This window comes from Rissa tridactyla, chromosome 8 (assembly GCF_028500815.1).
Source record: "Rissa tridactyla isolate bRisTri1 chromosome 8, bRisTri1.patW.cur.20221130, whole genome shotgun sequence".
NCBI lineage: Eukaryota > Metazoa > Chordata > Aves > Charadriiformes > Laridae > Rissa > Rissa tridactyla.
Genome location: NC_071473.1, coordinates 735,977 through 760,932, shown reverse-complemented (window position 1 = coordinate 760,932; position 24,956 = coordinate 735,977). Strand labels below are relative to the sequence as shown.

General features: G+C 40.5%; 1 protein-coding gene across 2 annotated transcripts in view; it reads left to right on the top strand.

Moving 5' to 3' along the window:
* BAIAP2L1 (BAR/IMD domain containing adaptor protein 2 like 1) overlaps positions 1-24,697 on the top strand; it is a 40,812-nt gene extending 16,115 nt beyond the window's left edge. The window contains exons 4-14 of one of the 2 annotated variants that reach the window (XM_054212658.1): positions 14,521-14,582; positions 14,680-14,751; positions 15,067-15,204; positions 16,498-16,650; positions 17,112-17,264; positions 18,069-18,177; positions 19,335-19,542; positions 19,854-19,931; positions 20,269-20,434; positions 23,515-23,555; positions 24,090-24,697. In XM_054212658.1, the coding sequence (XP_054068633.1) occupies positions 14,521-14,582; positions 14,680-14,751; positions 15,067-15,204; positions 16,498-16,650; positions 17,112-17,264; positions 18,069-18,177; positions 19,335-19,542; positions 19,854-19,931; positions 20,269-20,434; positions 23,515-23,555; positions 24,090-24,165 (1,256 nt within the window). In that variant the 3' untranslated portion in view covers positions 24,166-24,697. Of the gene's footprint in view, positions 1-14,520; positions 14,583-14,679; positions 14,752-15,066; positions 15,205-16,497; positions 16,651-17,111; positions 17,265-18,026; positions 18,178-19,334; positions 19,543-19,853; positions 19,932-20,268; positions 20,435-23,514; positions 23,556-24,089 lie in introns of both variants that reach the window. The other variant, XM_054212657.1, reaches the window with a different exon arrangement.
* Positions 24,698-24,956: the final 259 nt, after the last annotated feature.

The window sequence follows — 24,956 nt, the reverse complement described above, 5'->3', positions numbered from 1 at the left end:
AACAGGGGACTGAGGCAGGAACCAAGGTTTCAGGGCTTTTCTGTAGCAACTTCACCTTTAGTAGTGGCAGATGAAAAATAATGTATTATTCGAAATTCAGTTGTGTTGCCTTAAACTTCTTACACTTAATTAGGAAAGGACTACAAGGCTCAGATGGGTAAAGCACCATATTCTTTACAGTTCATGGAGAATCTTTACTGGAATATTGCACTGAGTCCTTTTACGGTTCAAACCCAAACCTGCTGGGTGACCTAGAGCGTATTTACTGGCCAAGCGTGATGTAAAGATTTGTATCAAAAACACAGTCGGACTTCCCTTCTCATAAGGAAATGCAGAACGTGGTCCTCCTGTCATAGGACAGTGGAATGGATGCCAACCCCCTGGCAGGGTAGAAACAGAAATGGAAAAGAAATAGCAAAGCAAATTTTTGAAATTTTTGAAGTAGAGGGTAAAATGCATAGAGGGCAGAGAAGCAGCGGGGCACAAAAATCAAGTGAAAAATGCCAGAAAGTGCTGACTTCTGTCAAGTGAGGTTGGAGCAGAAGGGGGAAAGGAGAGTGAAATGGAAATCTGGATATTCCAGCTGATTCAGGGCTTTTGTACTAGGTATCTGTATCTTCCAAGTCTGCTTGAAGCTCTCTGAATTATTTTAATACAGAATAACTTAATATGAGTTAAGTTGAGGAAGTAGAATAACATACTGCATTCATAATACAGTCCTCATGAATAAGCGATAAGTTGATTTAGGTCAACGTTCTTTCTAATTTTTTATTTCCCTAAATGTCTAAGCTTGTAGTCCCTCAGACTTGGCTATGGGCATTCAGGAACGTAACCGGAATTTATGCAGTTCAAGTTATTCTGCAATATGGAGTTTGCATATCTTTCTTTCATAGGCACCATTTGGAAATCCCACTAGGAAGAAAAGATAGGAAACAAGAAACTGCACGTTTAAAATTGTTAAGGTTTCATACTATTCAAATTTTGGCATACCGCATCAGCACAACAAAAGCTGGTGTTTCAGTAATGCACTAAAAATAATTTCACACAGATACTATACCACTGATGGAGTGTTGAAATAGTAACTTCCATGAGGTGCTGCTAACCTTGTCTTCTTGCCCAGAATACGGGTTTATGAAGCTTTACGGTTTATTCTTATCAATTTTTAGTGGTTATGATTTTAATAAACTGTCTCTTCTAGTAACACAGGCTGTCTTTGGAGCCCTCGCTGGCTCAAGGAATCAGGAAGTTATTTCCTGCTCCCCCATGGAATATTACTGCTCGTATCTTCCCAGCTATCCTCGCAGCACCCGCCGGTTACTGTAACTACAGCTCATTCTATTGGGGGTGTAAAGTTCCAGTTCGTCTGTTGTGTGGCAACGGTATCTAGAGCAGTCACCAGCAATTATGTTAATGGGTCTGTACCTGAAGTCATTGCTCAAGAACTAGTAAGTGTAAACTAGTCCTTGCTAGACCAACTATGAAAAGCCAAATTGTAAGAAAATTATTACATTGCGTGGTCTTGACCAGTGGAACTAAATTGCAGAAGTTCAGCGTGTTAAAGGGAAAATCAGAGGAGACAAAATCTCTTCCCTAATCTAACCAATACTGCTAATTTATTTAAAGATTACTCTGCGTTATAGGCCTTTTTTTTTTTTTCATAGTCTCATTCTGTTACAACTTATCTGGAAATAGGTACGCAAAAGCTTATGCTCATCTACATGCTGAAATGTAAGAATTTGGAAAAAGAACGGGTTCTTCTCAGGAGAAATTTTCTAGTTTAAAAACCACTACAGGTAATCTAGAGAAACAGGTATTGGCCCAGGGTTGCTCTGTGGTGTGATAGTCTCAGCAGAAGTTTTGAGGTGTTTTCTCCCCACCTCTCCCTGTCTTGTGACTACCGATATTTGAACGTAGTCACGAAATGCAGGTTTGTTCAGAAAGTGGTGTAATTTTCAAGGTCTCCAACTCTTTCATGCTTTGCCGAGTACCAAACCTCACTTGGGGAGCGCTGCGGTGGTGCAGGCAGGGACGGAGCATCCCAGCGGGCTGTGACGGGCAGCTGGGGCAGGGGCTCTCTATAGCAGGCTCCTTTCTTGGCGAGCCATTAGCCAAAGGGCTCGAGCCATTGGGGTAAGTGCAGATTTGAGAGCCAAGGTTGATAAACCGTGGGTCAGTTAAGAGAATAAGCTAATGATTAGTGACCGGGCCATTTATCCAGTGTTAGCTTTTCTCAGGAATCTGCAGGAGTAAGCTAGCGGGTTACAGTTCTTGAGTAACCTCTAACAGGATCATAGAGATCCTTCAGTAACTGTGTTCTAGGCGTTTTTGAAGCAAACTGTTAGATAATAATGTAAATTTAATGTGAATGTAATTAGTAGTGTGAAGTTCAATCTATAGAGAGTCCTGTCTGATTTTTTTTTCCCAGTGATAAGCACTTCCTTTTACATTTGCAACTAAAAGAATCCCGGTGGGCTTTTCTCTCTCTTCTCGTTTCTATTTGCAGAAATAAGAGACTTTCTGTATCAGAAACTGTGCTTTAGGTGGCCAAGTCTTACAGAAAAATTTTGGGAACTGAATTGGACAATTCTTAGTTTGCTAAAAAGAACGTATCTCCTTGCTGAAAAAATTCTACTCAGACTGTAATTTAAGGCAATAACATCTTTTTAAAACACAATCTTGCAAGTATTTGTCACTCAAAACTGTCTGTTTCCTTCCTGATTAATAAGGAAGACTGACACTTGAGCGGGTGCTTCCAGAGCTCCATCTCTTCTGATACAGCCCGAGTGTCACTCTCACAGTTGAGAGCTCCAGAGCTCCGAGCAGGAAAAGAGAAAACTCCATCCTTTAGGATGAATGTAGGTAGCTGCACTTCAATCAAAAGGAATAAAAAGGGGGCCGAGTTGTTCGTTCACTTTAGCATATAAATCAACCCTCTCAGCTGGAATCCTGTTTCAGGTGTCTCAGAAAGATGACACTGGCACCCGTCCCTCCCCCGCGCTGAAACTAGAGACATCCCGCGCCTTCTCCCTCTTACTGCGTGGGCGCCCTCTCCTCTGGCCTATAGACCTTCAGCTTTCGGAACAGACCCTGCTGGAGGGAAAGGCAAGCGAAGTGTGGCAGCAGCTACAGAACCCCTCTAGCACCTCATCTGGTGGAAACCTCTGGGAAGTTACCTTAGAGGCTGCAGTTTAAGTAGGTAGTACATCAGGCCAGCTCTTCCTGTGAAGCGTTAATGAAACGCTCTTCTACTGTATTTATAATGAAATTGCATTGGAAGAAGCCGCTCCATTCTTTTCTTGGAAAGTGCACGGAGCGCTATCTTGAAAAGGAAATACAAAATAGTTGTGTGTTTTTTCAGAGCGAGGTTTTGTATCTTCTAATTTTGCAGTAAGGTTCTGGTTTGTGCTATATAGGCCTCCAGTCCGCTATGAGAAAGGGGAGGACATGAGCCAGCCTCGCTAGGTACATTTCTCCTGATGAGAAGAGGATTTCTGCTATTCATAGTTCTGCTTTTCAAGGTCACTTACTATGCTAAAGGAAGTCAAACAATCATACTGATACTTTTTTTTTCTCTAGGAGTAGTGCTGTGGCTTTTGACGTTCAGTATTCTGCAGGTAAACTTTTGCTAAAAGTCTGCTAGAAGAAAGAAAACCCTCAGTTTTTGCTTCTTAAATAAGAACAGCTTAACTCCACATCTAGTAATCTGCCTGGCCATCTATTGCAGAGCTATTGGAAGCTGTGTTTATTCACTGGTTTATAAATCAATGTAACTACACAGATATTCATGAGCAGATATTCATTGCCGGTGGCCTGGCAAAAGATCCCGCAAGTCAGTGTTCCTGAAGGGTGGGGAATACTGGGGGCTCTGCTGTTAACGAACCAAAAAGAAAGGCAAGAGAAAACTGTTACCATGTTGATACCCAGAGCCACAACTAACAATAAACAGAATTCACAAGGCAATAAATAAATCAGTGAAGAATGTTGCTGCAGAACATGTCCTGGACAACGAGTGACCAGGCAGCATCATACAATGAAGCTGAACAAACAGTGGTTACCTTCAGATCTTTTGGTGGTTGTTTCAAAGTTCTCTAATCTTTCCCCGCTAAAATATAGAACAGAATGATCCTACCAAGAAACAGAGTGGACGAGAGGTGGGTTTGTTATTAAACATAAAGAATCTAAATGCTTAAGAATTTATATTGATGATTGTTCTTGTAAGACTACTGAAAAAAAGCTTGTTCTGTAGACAATCATGTTGTTGTAACTTCTGCTGTGAAGACTGCTGGATAAGGTGCAAAAGTTCTGGTTCTAGAAACAGCTGGAGGGAGGAACAGAGCATGAGAGTACGCGAGGCTCCTTGGGAACAGTTGCAGGGCACTGCTGTTGCAGAATACTAGCGACAGGGGAAGAAAAGATGACAGATACACACAGGACTTTAGTGATACTTTTCCAGTTATTTTTTCAGATTAAATTCTAGATAATTGGTTGTATTTCTCAGTCAATTTCAGTATTCTGTTCCCTTTTGTTTCCCCAGCAACACATAAACTGAAGCTGATTCTCCTGATTTTGGTCAGTGATAAGATCTGGGTATAACATTCTCACAGTAAACAGCCCTGAATTTCTGGGGGTGCGTAACTTAACAGTTCATAGTAGCACGGGCAGTTCGGTTCCTCGAGATGCATCCTTCTAGTGTGACAGTCACAGCGTTAACCACACCAGCGCACGTGTCCACACCTGCCACTGCGAGCACCCTGCGAGCGCGCCTACTCCTGTGCTGTGGCTTAGCACAGAACGTCCATAGTGATATGTGTCCACACACGCTCGAGGGAAAAATGAGATATCCAAAATGCTCACAGTGAATATGTACTTAATTGATATCTTCGAGTATGTCCTTAATTAATATCTTCATGTTACGCCTCAACGGCCTGAGAAAATAGCAGAAGTACCACAAAGGGCATCCTGACTGCACTGGAGCAGTCCCGTTTCACATGAGTCTCGCGGGTAGCAAGGACATCTTTCACCTCGCAGCGGAGACCTGAAAGGGTCGCCCTGCACTTCGCCCTGTGTGCACGCAGTGTTTTCTAGATCGCAGCTGGTCTCTGCCCAGCAGAGAGCAGCTCCGGGGTGCTGCTGGGCCTCCCCAGCAGCGCCCCAGACTTACCCAGGCCCGGTCCTAAGGTGCTGGGGCTGGCCCAGTGGGCAGGGGGCTAGCCCAGCGGGTGGGGAGCTAGCCCAGCCTGCAGGGAGCTGGCCCTGCGCGTGGGAGCTGCTCTCTCAGCTGATGTTCGCAATCGTGGTCTGTCCCCGCTGCTGCCCCCGGGCAGGTCTCTTGGCGAAGAAAGGAGCCTGAGCTGTGTAGAGAAAATAAACTTAGTCGACTTCTCAGTGAGAGAAATAGATGGAAAATGGAAAGTAAATGAGAACATTGTGAAGAAAATGACATCGTATATGTAACTGGCTTCTAAGTCCTTTAACCGAAGGTCTAACTACATTTTCTATGTACAGTCAGCTCTTAATTGATGAATTATTTCTGAACAAGAAAACCCCAGTATTGGTTGTAGATGTCATTAACATTCCTGAGGGAAGTGGAGGAGAACCAGTTGTTTTGGACTTCTGAGAAAAAAGACTTTTATCAAAACTTTCAGCTTGCTTTGGGTATGGATTTATATTTTTTTTGGACACTGGGAAACCCGATGGAAGTTCCAAACTGCTGTAATAAAAATTGCAGTGATTCCTTTTATTGAATATCATGTAACGTTTATAACGATAACTTAAATATTTATCCTCTCTAGCACTGGAAACCCATAAAGAACTTCAGTTTTTGCTGTCTAGCGTGATTTGTTGGTTCCAGTCCTGCTGAAGACCAGCAGTAAGCTCTGCTGTATGCTCTCCCCCCAGTAACCCACTGGGGCATGGGGCGGCCGTGTCGCTGACGTCCCCGCAGCTGCCCGCGTAGGGATTGCAGTCACTTGTTTAACGCTGCTGCGGCTGCAGGATGACAAGCTGTTGTGTGTAAGGCTTTCAAGGCCCTATGAAAGATCAGTCTCTGAGATACATACCTTAATACATCGTGGGTTTGTATGTTTGAGTAAAAACTAAATGCCTGCAGCAACCTTCACGTATATTATAATGGAGTAACAGGTGGAAAAACAAGCTTGCCATTTTTCATGCATTATTCATATGGTTGGTATACGCTTTTCCTTTTTTTAACATCAAAATGTAGTTACTATGCTTACCAATCATCTGAAACAAGATGAATATTTCATGTTAATTAACATCTGTTCAATGATATAGCAGGTTTAAAAAAAATTCTAAGCTCTGAATTTCTTTTGACTAAGAGATCAAAACAGCTTGGGAGAGGAAGGGGAATTAGACTAGCAGACTGAACTTTGCTAAAGCTGTAATAAAGTCACACTGCTCTTTAAAGTACAATGTAAGCTAACGTTTTTGTTCCGGTTAAAATTGTAAAATAGGAGCATCACACCAAGAACAAGAGTCTAAGTGATGATCTGGTCAGTATTCACTCTTGTAAAGCCTTACGTGGGAATAGCTGGTTTATGAGCAGTTCATTGCCCACTTCATAGCATGGAGCGCATGGTATGAATTTTGTAGTACTTCTTAAAATGACTTGTGTCAAGCTGAAAGAATTTGGCATTAATTTTAGTCTAAGTAAAGTCCATTTAAAAAGCAAGTTGATCCTTTGGTTTAACTGAGTATGACTTTTATAAACAGTCATAGACTTTCTGAGGTATAAAGAGCTGAGGAGTTCTTTGTATCTTTTAATACTTAAATATTCCAAAGTTTTAAAGAAAAATCATAATTTTAATTCAAGCAATTTTAATTCTGTCTTATGTATTGGGAAAGTACTTCATTATGCAGTTTTACACTATTTTCTTTCGCATGATTGTCAACGAAGTTTTAGGACAAGGAAAAGATTACTACATAATTGCAATTCTGAATTAGAAAATTAAATAAAATGGGATCATAATTGGTATCGTAAACAAGAAGTGCTAGGCTGCTGCAGTACCTGTGCTCCATCCCTTCACTCTTTGCGTAATTATGAGACGGGAGAAGGATTCTCAAAGAGCCGGGCTCTCTCATTCTGTTCCTCGCGCTGAGCGCAACGTGGAATGGGCTGGTGCTCCTGGCTGGGCGCGAGGGGCTGGCGGGGAGAGCGGGTGGCCGGGGAAAACAGCCGTGGCAGCTACTGGCCGGCTTTATCTTCTGTGCGTTCCCCTCATGCTGTTTGGTTCCGTACAGAGGGGACGGGCTGGCAGTGAGATGTAGACAGGTATTTGTATGTACGTGCTATACAAATACGTCTATACGAATGTATGTACAATATGTACATATCAAAATAAAGCAAATATTTTGGGAAGCATAGAATTTAGTGTGCAGCATTCGCTTTAAACGTAAAATGGTAAAAGGTCCTTTTCTTCCCATAGAAGAAAGTATGTTGTTCCTAGAGCGTAGTCCCTGCTGATTAACCCAGCCGTGGACTCCTGTTAAAGCGCTGTGGCTGTGATGTAGCTGGAAAGAAGTTGTTTGACTGGATGAAAACAGAGGCTGTAGCACCCCTAGTACCCTTTTTTCTTTTGGTTTTTTTTTTTTTAACTTGGTGAAGTTTTGACTTTGGCCAGCCAGACACAAAAGCTCTGTGTCTGGGCTAGAATATATGTTTTCCCAGGGGAGCCGTGTGAGGAACGTGGGCAGCGAAGCCCTGTGAGAAGCAGAGAGCAGAGCGCTGGAGCTCATCAGCACCCAACCCCGCCGCTGCCCACCTTGCAAGTCAGTGGCCGGGCCGGGTACAATCCTGCGTGTCGCTCGCTGCCATGGGACTTGGCTCAGGCATCTTCCAGGGTCTTACGAGCTTTGGAAGTCTGTTTATCTCTTCTGCACCAGTCAGACTGTAAAATTAATCTAAAAAGATTTTAAATGTTTAGAAGTAATGGAACTTGTGAAAAAATAGTGATAAAACTGAGCTGTAAAGAAATTGAAACTTCTTAACTGTGAGCATTAAATCAGTTTCAGGTAATGACTTGAAATATTGTGAGCTAACCTTAGATGAGAAATGATGCTTTGAAAGCAACTTCATATGAAATACTTACATAGTTAAAGGGGAGCTGAAAGCATGAGACTACTTGTATGTTAAATGAATAATTGCTGCAGTTTATTTTGTGTCGGAGCCTAGTGTAAACAACTGACAACACATGCTGCTAACTACTACATTTTTATATCTTTATATATCTTTAACTGTATAGTACCCGAAATTTTATTTTTCATGTCCAATAATATCATAATGTTCAGTTTCATTCCTCGTGGTTCATAATCAGTATCACTTTTGGATTTTATTTTACTGGGCTAGTACGTGAATACACAGATTTCAGCCATTGTACTGTGGAGTTTTTTTCATTTCCTTTAACCCGTGTTTAATCGGTTTTAAATTAACTCACTCATTTGCTTGTTATATTGCAGAAACATATCTGTTGTTCACAGCCTTAGTGAGAACTCTGCATACTTTAAAATAAAAATTGATCTGAGAATGCCATGTAGAATGTGAAGTTCTGTTTGCTTCTATTTTTGTTTTATTTATGGATTTTATTTATGTGTTTGCTGTTTTAGCAAAACATAACTATCTGTGTGGAGGTGCTGCTTCAGGGCATTACCTCTAGCACGTACAGTAGACTTTATTATACTCTGAGATATCTTCTGCTCTTCTCTGTTGTAGGTTTTATTCTTTTTTTATTCTTCCCCTTCACCTTCTGCAGTCACCTTCAAAAACTGGCCTTGAACCGTCATGTGTCAATGCCATTTTATAAAAGGAACTGCAGAGATTTACTCCTGGCTTCCTATTTCATGTGCGTTCATGCAGTAAGGAAAGGCAGACGTGACCTAGTCCTATTGATTTATGTGCATATTAGTATTAATTCTACAGATTGTGGGATCTTTTTAAAGCATTCTGGACAAATAGTATTAGAAGCAAAGTACAGTTAGAGCTTGGGAAGTTTTACATTACTCTGTCCTTTTTTATGATTTTATTCTTTCACATTAAATTCCATTAAGGCCTTTTGCCTTCTTTAAAGCATCTGTTGCACAATTAAATCCTTCTGCAACAAATCCTTCCTATGAAAGAATGATAAATTTAGCACATTTGAGGCTTGACCAATGTTATGTTTTCTTCAATCATATTTATTTGTTGTACTGCAGTCCTTCAAAACTTTCTATTTTGCTGCCTTTCAGGGGCTGCCGGCTTCAAGGACTTTGTTTCCAACTTCCCCTTGCCATAACCGCCTGCCTTCTGCGTAAGGGCGGTTTGGCAGGGAAGCGGCAGCTCCTGACGCACCGCAACTCTACTGTCTCCATGGGTAGCCTTGACTCAGCCTTTCCTTCTCCTGTTTAATGTAAATAATTATGTGGTTTCATCTCTAAGACGTGGAGTTACTAGACCTGCCCCGAATGCAAAATAGGACAACAGGAGAAAAAGGAGGGATATAGTTGAGCACTTGGTCCGTTCCCAGACACCTAAGTTAAGAGCCTTGAAGTTTTTCGAGAGCAACCTTCCCTAAATAAAACAATATTGAAGTATATTTCAAGTAAGGTGATGCAATTAGTACTCTTATTGATTCTAATATAGCTATTTAGTCTTTTAAAAGTTTAAGTGATTTTGTTGGTCGCGGATAATATTTGATTGAGTTCCATTTTTGTTTCTAACTTGAACTAAGTCTTCTAGTTGTAAGAACAGTCGGCACGAGCCGAGCAGATGAAGAGCAGCAGAGCAGAGCAGCGCGGCCACGCTGTAACTGCTGCCCACCTTCTGCTTTCTGGCCTTACAAGGAGTATTTCTGTCAGAAATTTCTTTCCTTGGTTTTCATGTACTGTGAAGAAGGTATTTTAAGGATGTCGTCTTGCTCACGGGATGCTGTGTATGGACAAATACCTGGACACATTTTGGGTTAGTGAGTTGGGTTTTTTTACACTTGTGGAAAACCCTAACAAAACCAACAGCATTAATGGAATTCTAGTCCATTCTATTTTCTCAATAGAAAAAACAGATAACAACCAACAGCCTTGGTTAAGCCCAAAAATATTCCACAAATTCAGCTTAAAAGATCTTTCTACCTGTGCATTGAACCAATTTGAAACTAAAATAAATTTACAATGGAACTTGGCATTACTGGTCATGGTCATATTTCAGATTATAGCTGTATTACGCAGCATGGTTTCCAGAACCATATGAGAAATGTTTGTGTCATTGAATTGTTTGTTTCATTGAACAATTGAATTGTTTCAATTATTTGAAAATAACTATTTTCAAGTTATTTAGTGTATTTGAGATGTTCCCGCCCAAATCCCTATCTGAAAGACATTGTTTCTTCTCTTCCCTGTAGCGCAGTTATAAGGTAATAGCAAAATAACAGAACAAGTATCTGTAAACATTTACAACTACGTTTTTGTTTTCTAAAACAGATGTGGGAATATTTAATGTACTCTTTTAGTCACAAAGATTTCAGGGTGTTGGGGAATGGAAAGTAGAAAAAAGTAGCTTTGAAAGGCAGGTACGTTAATAGTTATGTTTATCATCGAGACCGGTGGGTTTGGTTTATTAATTCATTGTGTAATCTGATGCCTAAAACTGGTTGAAGTTTACAGTGTGTCTGCCACAAGTGGGGCGTCCGTGGTGTGTTATCGTGCGCTCTGGTCATGCCGTCGTGTTCGATAGCTTTGGGGTTTGCCAGTAAACGAGGACGAGGTTAATGTTTGGTTATTGTGTATTATGAGCTCTCATATATAAAACCTGATCATGAGCAGCTTTCATACATAGCCAAATATTTTAGTTGTTGTGAGAAATACATTTTTGTCTTCACCTTAAGTAGTTTTCTGAACCTTTTTATGAGACAAATAATCACTGAACATTAGAGCCTGGCCTTAGGTTATGCTGTTATTAATTCAGAGTAACCCATTGCCTTTATTAGAGCTATTCTATAATTTACCATTGTAATTAAAATCAAAATATTATACTGAAGTTGCTCCGTTTCCGTTCCACTTGGGCATTGTTACATGTAGGCTAAGGGTTGTTTTGCCTTTCCTGAATTAGTCTTCTACAAAAAACTTGTCTCCTTGTGTAAATCTTTCTTGGGAGGGCCATCAAAACGTGGCTAACCTATTATCTTAAACTGGCAATAAAAAACATGGTGTATGTTCACTCTAAAAATGTTCTGTATTTATTCGAAGTGCAGAATCTGAACTATAATTTAAACGATAATGTAAATCTTAATAGGTCAGAGTGTGCTTACTATGGGTCCTTTTCAAAACGTTGATTCAAAACATGAAAGAGGAAATTAAATGGGTGAGCCAGTACCTCCAGTGCCTGTGGATTACTGGTGGCAGGAGGGAGATTCCAGCATAAAATGGCTTTTGCCTGATGCACAGCATACAGGGAGTCTTTGGTTGAGAGAAAAAGAAGATGCAATTGAGATACAGTCACTGATATCTAAAAACACTACTTTAAAGTGTTCTAGAATACTCTGAAATAAACTTGTAAAACAATCCAGCACAAACCATTTAGAAGGAAGTGTCATCTTTCAAGTTCTCTTCGTTTCAGGACATGCTTTGGCAGTATTCTTTGCAGTAAAGGTGAAAGCCCCTGTTTCTAAGCAAGCATTCCAAGCTGGAAGGCTGCAGTCAGCCCAAGCTGTGCCAGACAGGAATAGCAGCCTCCCAGCCTCAGCTTTTCCGTTCTCCCCAGGTGAATGGGCCGTTCTGTGGCGCGGCAGCCGGAGCCCTCAATGCCCGGCCTTGTGGGGTCTGTCCCTGCCCAGGGCTCCTCCCTGCGCTGCGCCGGCAGCAGACTCGCATTTTGAAAAGAACAAAAGTCTGTAAGGGTAATTATTTTGAGGGCCCTTTCAACACTCGCCCTGAATTTCTGTAACTTCTTACAGTCTGCGTATTTAAAACCAAACAAACTTTGTCATTTTGTGTTTCTTGATTTCTTTTTTCCTAATTTCTTTTAACACTGTTTTCAAGTTGCAGTCACGTGTTTACAAAACTCTTCCCATTTCAAAAGCCTGTTACGGTCTAAAATGTATCTCTACAGTTGAGTTGGGTGAAACAAACGCTATGGACCGAAGGGCCTTCGCTTCCACAGCCTTAAAATAACCAGGTGGCTGCCTCATCTCCCTTCTTCAGCTGTTCATGGAACTCCTTCGTAGTTACTTTGCTCTTGCATGTGAGCAACTAATTACTGTAGCACCTCTCATTTCTCATAGCATTTATATTTCTGTAGTCACCAGAAACTTCAAATATGAACAAAAAAGCACAGTTCTGCAGGCTGTACAGGAGTCCGAAAAACAATATATATATATTAAAAGAAAAAAAAATAGCACCTGTCTCTCCCCTCAACTATCCTGAGTGGGAGTTCCTTTTCCGTGCTAATCAAGGGGTTGACTGTTCTCATCGTGTCCTGGTTCCTTCATTGTGTCCTGGTCCCCTGCAGCCTGTTGAGCAAGGAGCTGTAGAGGCATGAGGAGGGATTCCTGAAAAATCAGGAGAGATGATTTTTTTCTTCCTGAACCGCCTCATGTTTCCCCATAAACAATAATGCAGACACACACTTCACATTATTTAGTTAAAGATCTGCTGTGTCGTATTGCTTCACAGGACAGGAGATACAGTTCTCAGTCCAAAGAAACGAAGATTTTGAGATGCCGTAGCTTGAGAATGAGCTAAGAAGAGAGAGGTGGTAACACCCCCCAGACACTGTGGGAAGGCACCCGTGTTATATGGGAAGGGGACCATGTCACTAACAGGCACCACACGGAGACAGGTTTTGGTGGCTGGGGGGATGTTGAGAAAGGAGAAGATAAGAAGGATCTCATGAAAAGCTGTCATTCATTTTATATAGCCAAATTTTTTAATTATCTGCACCTTTTGGAAGCTTTTGTGTGCAGCTGCAGGATCTGAAGCATTACAGGATGCTAAGTCTTTGCTGACTAACTCAGGAGGGGTTCTCAAAGAACATGGATGGTAGGAAACAAGATTTGTAAAGCAGCACCTTGAACAGTTAATGCATCCTTTCTTTTTCCCCCTTTGAAAAAAGGAAACTGAGAATTGTGTAAAGTAACAAATAGGAGGGGACGCAGAGAGCAGCCCCGTGCAGCGACTCGCCAGCGTACAGGCTCAGAGTCGCGTGGGGGTTTGTAAGGGCTCCTGTACAGCAGGGCAGCAGCGCTGCAGTTTGATACTGCAGACACCCGGCTGGCACGTACTTCATGGTGGGATAACGGCCAGGCGATTGCGGGAGAGACGGATAACCGGAGGAGGCACGCTAGCCAGCCCGCGTGGAACTGAGCTGCTCTTCCTGGCGTGGCGGTGGAGGGACAGTGAAACACAGCTCTAGCTGAGACCTTCAGGTGCCACCATTTGGGAATCCGATGGTGGCCCAGCACTTCCCAGAGCTGTAACTGTCTAGAGCTCTGACTTGGGTGAAGTCAAACTGCGCACGTGAGGACACTTCCCAGTACTCTTCTGGCAACCTGGGCTAGTGGGGGGTGGCACTGGAGGAGCTTTAAGGTCCCCTCCACCCAAGCCATGCTATGACTCTGCGTCTCAGCAGCGTGTTGCAATCGCCAGAGGAGCCTGGCACGCCGGTGGGGTGCGGTGCTGGCCCAGAGCAGGGAGTGGGGCCGACGTGGCCGTCTGTGTCCCAAACAGGGGACGTGGCTGGCTGCACTGGGGCAGCACCGCGGCAGGCACAGTTTGGTTTGCACAGGGAACCACACCCAAAGGACTGAGGTGTTTTTCCTCTAAACCCTCTGAAAGCAAAATGAAACAGTCCAGCTTTTAACCGCTGGTAGTCAAAAGTGAGCTGTGTGAGGTTGTGCTGGAAGACGGCGGAGCACTGGGTGGCTTCTGGAACTGCTGGGAGGATGCTGAGAGTCTGCTGCTGCCTGGCTGTTAGTTAATGCCGTGCAGTCGGGCTGTAATCGCTGATAAAACAGCACGGGAAATTAGTCAGCACATGTATCACATCAGTTTTAGTGGGTGTGCTGTGAATGGATGTGAAAGGTTGGTTTCTTAATTCTGAAGGTGCGGTCAGTTAATAAACATAAAGGTTTAGTTCTCAGACTAAAAAATGGATAGCAGCTATTTGGGTAGTTACAGAGATCTCTAGTCCTTGTGTGCTATTCTCTGACTTGGCAAGAAAAGAGGCTGTTACTAAACCAATATGAGCTATTCTGGAGAGAAGGAAGTATTTATTTTGTCTGGCACTCAACGTCCCTTTTGCATAATAATGTATGAGTAATTATTATTCTATCACTTAGGAGCTTCTTGGTTTGTCTGTGGCCAGATCTAGTTATTTATTTAAACAGCTGTGATGAGCAACAGCAAGAAACTTCCTAGCCCTCTGAAATATATTCTAGTTAATAAATATGTTTGTTAAATATTTTTTATTACTGCTTTTTGTTAACTAACTTCAGAACTCTATGAAAGAAACAAATATGGTCGTATGTTTATCAACAGGCCAAGTTCTCATAGAAATTTCAAGAACACACAAGAAACTTAATGACAGTCTAGAGGAGAGTGTAAGTTAAACAATTTCTTTTTTAATTTACTTTCCTTTTGAAATTATAAATTACTTGTGCCAATTTTTAATAACCCTTCGTTCATTTGCTTTTAAAGTTCAAAAAATTCCATAAAGAAATTATATCTGAACTGGAGAAGAAAACAGACCTTGATGTAAAATATATGAATGTAAGTACATCCAATTCCCAAAGTCCTATTTTATTTATCTATTTTTAGTCAAAGAGTTTATCAGAAACTGTTCCCTAACAACTAATGAATATGTTAGAATTGAGTTTTAGATAAATAAACGTGGCAAAAATGTTCATGCTTATTTGGAGTTAAAAAGGGAAGCAACGCGTTTTTAAACTGAAGTTGCGAAAGGCAATTTCCTAACTCATCCGATGTGTATTAGCAGTATCTCATGGATGATGGCAGTGCTTTTTAGTCACTTACCCAGTTACAGGCTGAGTGCATCATGAGGTGTTTTAAATGCTTTGCTTGCAGGCAACTTTAAAGAGGTACCAAACTGAACACCGAAGCAAATTAGACTCTTTAGAGAAGTCGCAGGCTGAGCTGAAAAAAATCAGAAGGAAAAGCCAAGGAGCACGAAATGTACTGAAATATGAGCATAAAGAAATGGAGGTCAGTGGATTGTCTCTTAAGTTATTTGTTTCTTTCTCTGTGCGAGAACTGGTCAACAGAAAATGTTAAGCTATTACAGGTCACATCTGAGTCTTTTAAAACTTGATTTCTGAAGCTTCCCACAATTTTTGTAAATGCAGTGTTATTAGTTAATACACAACTCTTCTATAATGGTTGGCAGCCATTAAACTCGACAGTTTCAAAGAACATCTTGGTTCCTCAAAGCTGCTTTATATTAAATGCGCGCCCAGCGGATGTGTTCCAGTTGAAATTACGCCCTGCTGGATTCAGACTTTGGCTTCAGTTTCTAGGTTTCATCCCTTGACCGCTACTTGATTTTTATTTATTTTTTTAAGTGCCACTGTAACTACACCTTTATGCAGAGGTTTACACAGAGAGTCAGCTACGCCACGCAAATTCAGTAGTAATTTGCTGTAAAAGACCTTCCCAAAGCAGGCAAACGCCAACTTCTGCCATCCCTGACCGCCTTTGCTACCGCTCCTGGAGCGGCATCGCCATCTTCAGGCGAGATGAGAGGTGGCGAGGCCGTGACGAGAAACTATTTTAAATAGCTCAGTCGTATTCTGGTGGTCACGTATCTCTCAAAAAATACTTGCCCTTGGTATTTTTATTTGCACAATAACTTCATTTTGTGGTAGCTTATGTATTTTTTCTCCGTATTTTTCTATTTTAATTTTCTTCTCAAAGAAAGCCAAGTTTACAACAAGGTACAGTAAACATAAATAGTACTAGCACCTATTTCTTTCTACCCGTCTTTTACCCTGCATTCCTTACAGTTTTGTTTTTTTTAAGGTATCGGACTGAGAATTCAAGAGTTAGCATTTAATCCCAGTCTAGCCATGAATCCTCATAACCTTGGACAAATCTAGTTTAGTCTTTTTAGTAACTCATTTTCCCCTCTCTAAAATGAGTAGAGATTCAAGGTGGCTTTGTGAGAATAATGTAACTGCTATGGAGCAGATGGTAATTAGTCTAATTAGAACACCTGTGGCACTAAAACTGCTCAGCACAGTCACTGCTTTGATGTCATTTTCTTATTTACTGCAGCTTATTTACCCAAATCGACTATTGGCTGCCTGTGATGGGAATGTACCTTTACCCCGTGAGATCCGGGCAGTCAGGAGTGTGCAGGAAAAGAGAAAGACTTGGAAGCAGAGCCAGCCTGTCCCCCCTCGTCTTTCCAAAAGCTCTTGCTAAGGCTTTTGGAGTTTGCTTTGGTGATTGGATATAGTATCAAATACAACTCAGAGATGGTCATTTTTTCTTCCTTAGTATCTGGAAACGGTGAGCTCTCGACAGAGTGATATTCAGAGATTCATTGCAGAAGGCTGCAGAGAAGCTCTCCTTGAAGAGAAGAGAAGGTTCTGTTTTCTGGTTGACAAGCACTGCAGCTTTACCCAGCACATGCACTTCTACCATGTTCAGGTCAGCGGCACGAGCGTAAACAAATGAAACTCCTGAAATCTAATCATATAGGAGATCTTTAGGATCTCCGACAGCATGTGGCTCAGGCTGCTGTAAATAGCACTTAGGAGCACTGTAGTGCCAGGCCAGTGCTGTCATCCGTTCATATAAAGCATTTACAATGCGATATTCTCTTAAGCGTATTGTAGCAACAATAAAGGGTTACTGTGACTTTTAAAAATTATATATTAAGAAAAAAAAGTATGGACTGATCTGGTATTTCCAGTATCTGATCCTGAAGAAGGACAGTCTCTTTCTACAACATGTTATTTGTTTCAAAGAGCTATTACTTACGAATATCATTGAAAAGATGTCCATTTTGCTGGCGTTCTCATTTTGGTATAAAGAAAATTAACAAGTAGGTCTGTGCAATTTTATGAAAAAGTGTATCTTTGACAAGTACCTTTTAAACTTGGATGCAGTGTGCGGACTTCCTAAAATCCAAGCTGCCTGGGTGGCAGGAAATCTGTAGTGATGCCACCAAAGTGCCTGAAAAGGTCAGAATGATGATAGATGAAATAAGGACACCTGGTTCCACTCCCCAGCCGTCACCAATGATAGAGAGAAATACCACGGTACGTTGTCCTTCCATGGCTAAAGGTTCTCTCTCTGAAAAGGGAGCGGAGCGGCTTCACTGGCCGCTTTTGTACCGAAGCGTTTGGGGTCGAGTCTGTAATGTACCTCTGTGGAATATGCTGCGGTTGGGTGTGAAAGCAGAATCATTAGACTGAAGCTCTGCAACTGGGAAAGTAGAGAGTGTCGGAGGCGGAAGCACCCACCCCGACGGGGCTCGGTCTTCAGTTGGGTGCCCAGCACTTCTGCAGAGCCCAGCCTCAGAACTGCTTTTATTCTAACCATTCCATTTCCTACCTTCTTATCTGTAAGTAATAGTAACTACATACTCAGTTCAATATGAACTTAAAGAAAATGTTATTTTCTATTTTCTTTCCTTTTTCCTTCCTCCCTTCATGATTCTTATTAGCGTATTAGAGTACAGAATCTAAATTCTACCTGTTTGCATGTCACCATTAGTTGTTGAACTTCTAAATGATATTAGTAACCTTCTACAAAAAATATCTGGAGATTATCTAGGTGTAACTGTGCTATTTGTGGAAAAAAGAGCGATCATAGCATTCCCACTAACAAACGTTTATCAAGGGACAGAAGCCTCTTACAAACTATTCTATCAGCAATTTCATAGGAACATGAGGACTTTCTGATGGGTCTAAATATGTATCACTTGGGAATATTTAAGCATTGCTTTCTAGAATTTAATGTTGCAAATAGGTTGTCGCTGTCTCCTCAGACTCGTGATACTGTTGTTCTTATGACTCTAGATTGGAAATGATTTTTATTCTCATCATGAAAATGCATCGAAGGTGCCCCCTGCTCCTACAGGTAGGGCGTACACCAGTCCGCTCGTCGATATGTTTAACAATCCTGCGACAGTTCCAAAGACGTCTTCAGAAAAACTAAATAATTCAGCAGGTGAGTGTCGCTTTGATGCAAACTATGTAAGTGTAAATGACATACCATAGTGCTCAAAATTTAGGATTCCTTGACTGCTCTGATAATGTGAATTCCAGGACGTATAGAGGTGTAGGGAATGGTCTTTACAAAGTATTTACATAAGTCACCCGCCAGGAGAAATACGTGTTACAAGAGAAGAATTGTTTGCAGTAAAATACAGGTCAGGATAGGTAGATTCTATTTTAGTTACTGTCTGTGTGTCCCTGATTAACCCAGCTTAACTGCTCGTATGAATTCCAGTCTTAGCAGAAGAACACATTCTATAATTTTGAACAAGATACATTGGAGTGATTACTTCAGTGCACACAAATAAACATAAACTACTCTTGCAGGCTGGCTTTGGTTTCCTTAAGGCCATGTGGCAGTTAGGGAAGAATGCACGTGGGACAAAATGAGCAGTCTTGGTGTTCTTACCCGCAGTGTAAAATCCTATGAAGATTTTTCTGTTTCACATACATTATTTTTTTTACTTTCTCTGCTATAGGGAAGGAAGGGAAAGAACTAAGCCTAGATCATAACATACGAAATGCAGATCTCTTCAATGTGATAATAGCAATTTCAGCATTTCTTCCTTAAAAATGCATTTACAATATACTGTCCTGATCAAATAACATACAATTTTTTTTAAGTTGTCTTCTGTTAAACATCTGGTGTCTGCAAAGCGCCAAGTATCTGCAACTCTCGTCAGTTCAGCTGAAGTTGAGTGCTAGGTACATTTGAAAATGATATCTTGGACTTTATACAGAGTTACATTTTTTTAGAGTGGAAAACTTTCACAGGTCTTTTAGGGCTGTGAACATTTAACATTTCTCATGCCAGAAGAGGAACAAGGTAGCAAGTTACAACTCACTTAACTCTTTGTAGCCTGTTGATTGAACTTTATTGTGATGGGGCGGTGTATATAAATGCACATGCTATTAAGAGCTCCATGGTGATAAGAAACATTGGCAGATAATTGAGGTTAAGTGGAAATCAGAGCAGTACAGAGTCTCAGAACTTGATTTGCACTTCAGTATTTTTATCTGCTTTTTTCCTGTTAGACTACTAATTGTATTTAATTTCGTTAGTGTTTGGCTAATTTTGCTTTTTTTGCTTTGCTTTTCTTTTTATGACAGAGAATTCAGATGATGCCAGTTTATCGCGTTCAACTTCTGTTGCGACGGGACTGAATATAATGAAAAGGCAAAAAGTAAAGACGATATTCCCACATACTGCTGGAAGTAACAAGACGTTGCTTAGCTTTGCACAGGGGGATATCATCACGCTTCTTGTAGCTGAAGAAAAGGATGGCTGGCTTTATGGGGAACATGACTCAACTAAAGTGTAAGATAATCAGGGTATTACCCAATTTGAACAGGCAGGAAAAACGTGTCTAATCAGACTTTGCCAGCAGATATTAGTAAACGGTTTTTTACCTTTTTTGCTGGCTGTCATTGACTGGGGACTTGGACTCTTTCTGTAAGGTAAATCACTGCACTTATTTTAGGGAGATTTTGTACGCTAATTTGGTATCATCAGAAATCAGGTCTCTAAAAGTTAAATCTCAGTTCAGCCTCTACTGTTTTGTCCACTGTTGTCTTTGAAAGATCTTTCCTGTTTTCTAATACAAAATTGAAAAAACTTTCCCATTACAGAAAAGGATGGTTTCCATCATCGTATACCAGACCACTAGAAGAACCAGCAGAAGAAAAAGCATTTGTCCCAGTGCCAAGGTAACGTTTTGGGTGGGACTTGCAGAAATGCCCAAACCTTCTCTAAACATCTATTAAAAATGTTATTTTTCTGCTAATGTTCTGTGTTATTCAGTAACATATACTTTCTAACAGTCTGTAGCATGGCGCCTTGATTACATTAACATGTTTTAATGGTTACACAAAGACCCAAGAACCAGCTTCGCCCCAACTTTATCATTTAGAGTCCCACTGACTTCAGTGGATCGTACGCCTTTATTAACTTAGCTCACACGCTTTTGTGCTTTCCTGGAGCTAAAGATAAGTGAGAAATGTATTATAGAAACTGAAAATGTTATTTTGGGGTTCTGTCTTGCAGCCCTGCACCAATCCGTAGTATTAGTTCTGTAAATCTTGTGGAAAAAGGTGATGTTGTCCTCCCACCGCCAGACTACCTGGGGTCCGTACAAACAGATAAAAGAATGGAGCCTTCCAAAGGTACTACTGTTAAAACACCAAGCGACAGACCAGAAAATGCAGGTCCGGTAAGTAATTTGTACCATGGATCCAAATGTTCTGCCCTGCCTGCTTCTCTTCGCCTACTTAACTGAGCTCTTAAATGAGGCCCTGGCACATTCTACCTGCGCTACTCGTTCTTGACTGGAGCAGCCCGTCCATGCAGCCACCTCGGGGCGTCCTGGGCTGTCAGCACTGCATCCATCTGTAGGAACAGGAGGGGAGGAGAACTGGTCAGGGATATAACAAGAGTACTAGGAGACTTGCTCTGCATAGCAAACTTCTCGGGAATGACATCTGTGAAACATGGAATTCGCACAGAAAGTAGTACAAATGCATCATCTTCAGGGATTTTAGAGCCAGAGTGGGACGGGATTTAAAGCAGCATGAACTCGGCGTTCAGGAATGCTTTACGCAGCCCCATGAAAGTTAGTGTTGGTTTTGTGGAGATGTATGTACTAAGTAATGTCTACGTAATGTCCATAGCTGAGTGGAAATATGTTTTTATTAATAGATAATGCTATATAAAGCTAGTATTTCTGCTATTAAGTCAGCATTCAAACAATGATTCAAAACGAAGACTAGTCTAATCAAATTAAGCAACTACTAGTCTTTTTCTTGCTGCTTGTTTAAATAAGTATTTTGCTGATGTGTATCTAGTGGTTTTTGAGACCCTTCAAAAAGCCTCTTGAAGCAGAGATCACACTTTGATAGCAAAGAAACTTTCTGTGATTATTTTTTTTATACATTAAGTAAAATGGCTGTCACTGCTAAAATTGAGAGACTGTGTCAGAGTAAGGTGCAAAGGTCCATCAGTAACTACCACAGCAAACTTCTCAGAGGTCAGGAATCCTGTAGTTGGCTGCCAATAGTTAAAAAATTTACTTTTTATTGTTTATCAGCATGACTAAAATATTTTGTATACCAGTGTAACATCTAAGCAAATTTTGGGTTCTCCTTCTGACAGATGTGTTTTCTTTCTAAGTAATTTGCTGAATCATACAGTAGAAATTGAAGTGGCCTTTGTAAATTTGTACTTTATGGAAGTAAAATTAACTAAATGAACTTAAAAAGCAGAAACTGGAAGGTGGTTGCATCACATCTTGATTACGGGTGAAAGAGTCCATTTAAGTTCAAAGGATGACAGAATATTTGTAACAGTACTTCTGTGAAATGGAAAGGCATCTGGAAACGAAGCCTCCTCTCCTGTTTCGTTTAAGTCTACGATGAGGCTGTCAGGTGTATCCACAGCATTTTTCACTTAGAGGTATTAGGCACTGGAGGGGGTTAACAAATGTTTGTTACATTGACAGGCAAAGAGAATGAACTGTGTTTAAAATAAGTAAAAATACATTCACTTAAAAATAAAAAACAATATAACTAACTTGCAGTACATCACTCTAGAACAAAAGTGCCACTGGAAAGACGCAAGCACAACACAAATGACATCAATTGTCAGCAGCATCTGAATTTTAAACTATTATCTGCATTTCAGAAGCATAGAGAAAGAACTTTTAACAAATGGGAGGACAGGAAATGAAATTGTATTGTCTTTTTTGAGTTAATAGTGTGTCATCAAAGAAATCACTTTTCTCATCACATCATAGACTTGTATCTAGTTCTTAAAAGAAGAACAGGTCACCAACTTTACAAATATAAAAAATGTGAGGAATTGCTGGAGGTTCAGCTCTGCAGGCCTTTGGGAACCGTTCCCTCCCGTTGTACTTGGCTCTGGAAGGCCACCCTAGAGCTGTCTCAGAGGAGCAGCTACGCGCTTCTACTAACCGCTGCCACAAGCCCCCTGCAGATGCAGAAACTGAAAGAAGACAGTATCTTTGCTCGGGCAGGGAGGGGAGAAAAGGCGAGTGCTTTCTATTACGGAAAAACCTGTGTTCCTTAAAATGCAAAGAACTAGAAGCAAAGCTATGATGAACCTTTCATAAAAAAAGGATGAAAGCTCCTTGACAGGGACTTGAGCCTCTCCTCTCGGAGATCTTACTCCATTTAGACTAGACCAGTAATGTTTTGTGATATTATTTTTCATCTAAATATTCCTATTAAAAGATTAGCTGATTTTTTTTTTGTCAGAACCACCTAATATTAGCATATAGATTTGAATATAGCATACTTGAATCCACATTCGAGTAAGTGGTTTTATTTCTCCTCTTCTAAATGAACCTTGGTGTGTAGGAAGTAAACAATTTGTGCCCTGATGTCGTGGTTCTACGACATCATTTTCCTATGAGGAAGAAACCTTTTCCAATGCATGAAATGAATATCAAGAAGTAAGATGTAAACTTGAGTGTTCAGTCGCTTTCAAATCAAGCATCTGGCAACTTGTAAAGTGATTATGAAGACAAGCATCTATATTTTGACACATTTGTGGTTTTCATTTTGGACAAAGAAGCAGTGAGCCTTTACAATTCTGAAATGGCAGCTTTATACACTGGTTGATTTATTCTGTGCCTGGCTGTTGAGACCTATGGGATCAACATGTCCTTCAAATGCAGTGATGTTCGCAGGAGTTAAAGGATGGATCGGCCGGTGGAAGCTGCCAAGCGAGCAGTACAGCGAGTGCTGTGCCCTGTGACAAGTGAAAGGTGACTTACTGTAGAGCTTTAAAATCACTGGATTTGCTCAGTTGTCCCACTGTCACCGGACTCTGCTGCTGTCTTCAGTGTGGCTCATGCCCTCCCTTGGCTCTCAAGAGGAGTTGCCTTACGTTGCCTTGTTTGGTCTGTGGCATTAGTTCAGGGCGTTTAGGAATAAACGTAAGGCTTGTGGACTAAGACTCTTGTTGAACCGAAAAACCAAAAGGAATGGCAGATCATTTAGTTGACAGACTAGGACAGAATTCTAACTGGGGGACAGACACCACAAAAAAAACGCTGGCTAATGTTAACGCCATTTTTTAACTTCCGAATTTTGATGTTCTGAGAGACTTCCTCTCCGGAACTACTCCACAGTTCAACTGAACTTCACAATAATTATTCTATATGGCTAAATATTTTAGCCTGTTTGAACGCTAGGGTCTCTCTTCCTCAGCAGGAGAGCAAGTTCACTGTGGCATGGTTTTGTGAATCTATGTAAATATCTTTTTCTTTTACAGAAACCGGATGTGAATGGCATTGTAAAGCCACCTTTTCTAAGGTATATTTTTTAAAGATTTTACAGTAATCTGGTTGTGTTGATTTTTATATTGGCTTATATTATGGTATTGATTGTGAGGGGAAATAAGGATGTTTTTCTTTAATTACTCTGTGACTTTTTCTAGGCATTGGTAAAACATTATGGCTAAAATTGGTTGCACTTTTCTCAAGAGTGGCATCAAGTAAAATACAACACATAGGCTTCTCAGAAAAATAAGTGTTTCTCCAGGAGTTTGAGCAGGACTTAAACTATATCTTTGAGGGTTAAAAACAAAAATATTTGAATACTGGGAGCTGTTTAAAAAATTGTCCCGATCTAACTGGGCATTAACTTCCCAAATTTTGGATCACTGCAAAGCAAGTCTTCAGATGTAAGCTTCCTTTAAAAATTCAAGTTAAACTGAGTGTTGCACAGAATCCTTTAGTCTAAAACCATAACTTTGTCTTCAGACAACTTGGATAAAGAAACTGCATGGCTTAAATTTGGTTCGGAATTGCAGCGAGCCACCCAGTAACTTTGTGCATTTCTTTTCAGTGGAGAAAATCCTTTTGCGACTGTGAAACTCAGACCAACAGTAACAAATGACAGATCAGCACCAATTATTCGATGAATATACGGTCCACACACGTGTACTTCCTCCTTATAAACAGCATTTTCAGTAATGACAGTTACTATCCAAACGTGTTCTAAAAATGTATTTAATTCCTGTACAATAGAATCATACCAGAATGGATCCTGATTTTTAAAAAAAACTTAAACTTTCTAATGAGTTCATTGCTTTGGGCTAATGTTTGAGCACTTTGGCTTGATTTTACAGTATGCCTTTTTTGTAGTAGGAATTATGAAAATACTGGAGATATAGTTTGGATACTCTAGTGAACCAGTGTAACTAATAGCTCACAAATCTGAATCTTTGGCATTCATTATTTGGAAACTGCAATGGTAAGTTCTAGAATATAAGCCTGCATATGCCACTTACTAAATAAGAAAAAAGATTATGATTTTTTTTTTCCAAACAGAATAATGTAACAACTGCCTTATTCCAGAATAGAGAATTGCCTGTATAAAGTGATTATACATTATTTTGTTTAAGAAAGACACCCTAGGTTATAAATAAATATTTATCCTCTAAGAATAGACAATTTGTAATGCTTTGCTTAGTGTTCAGATACAAATTTTCAAGTGTTAACAAAAACCTTTAAGTCTCATGTTGTACTGTCAACACATTCTTCAATGATAACTTTTTCTTTAAAACACGTTGTCAAGCTTTAGTCTTATAAAAAGTCATAATAAAACAGTGCCATGATTTTTTTTCTCAAATGCTCATATAAAAAGCTGCCTTTGACGTTACTCCATTGCTGCAGCCTTCCAAACAAGAAAAACGGATTAGGTTTGAAAATT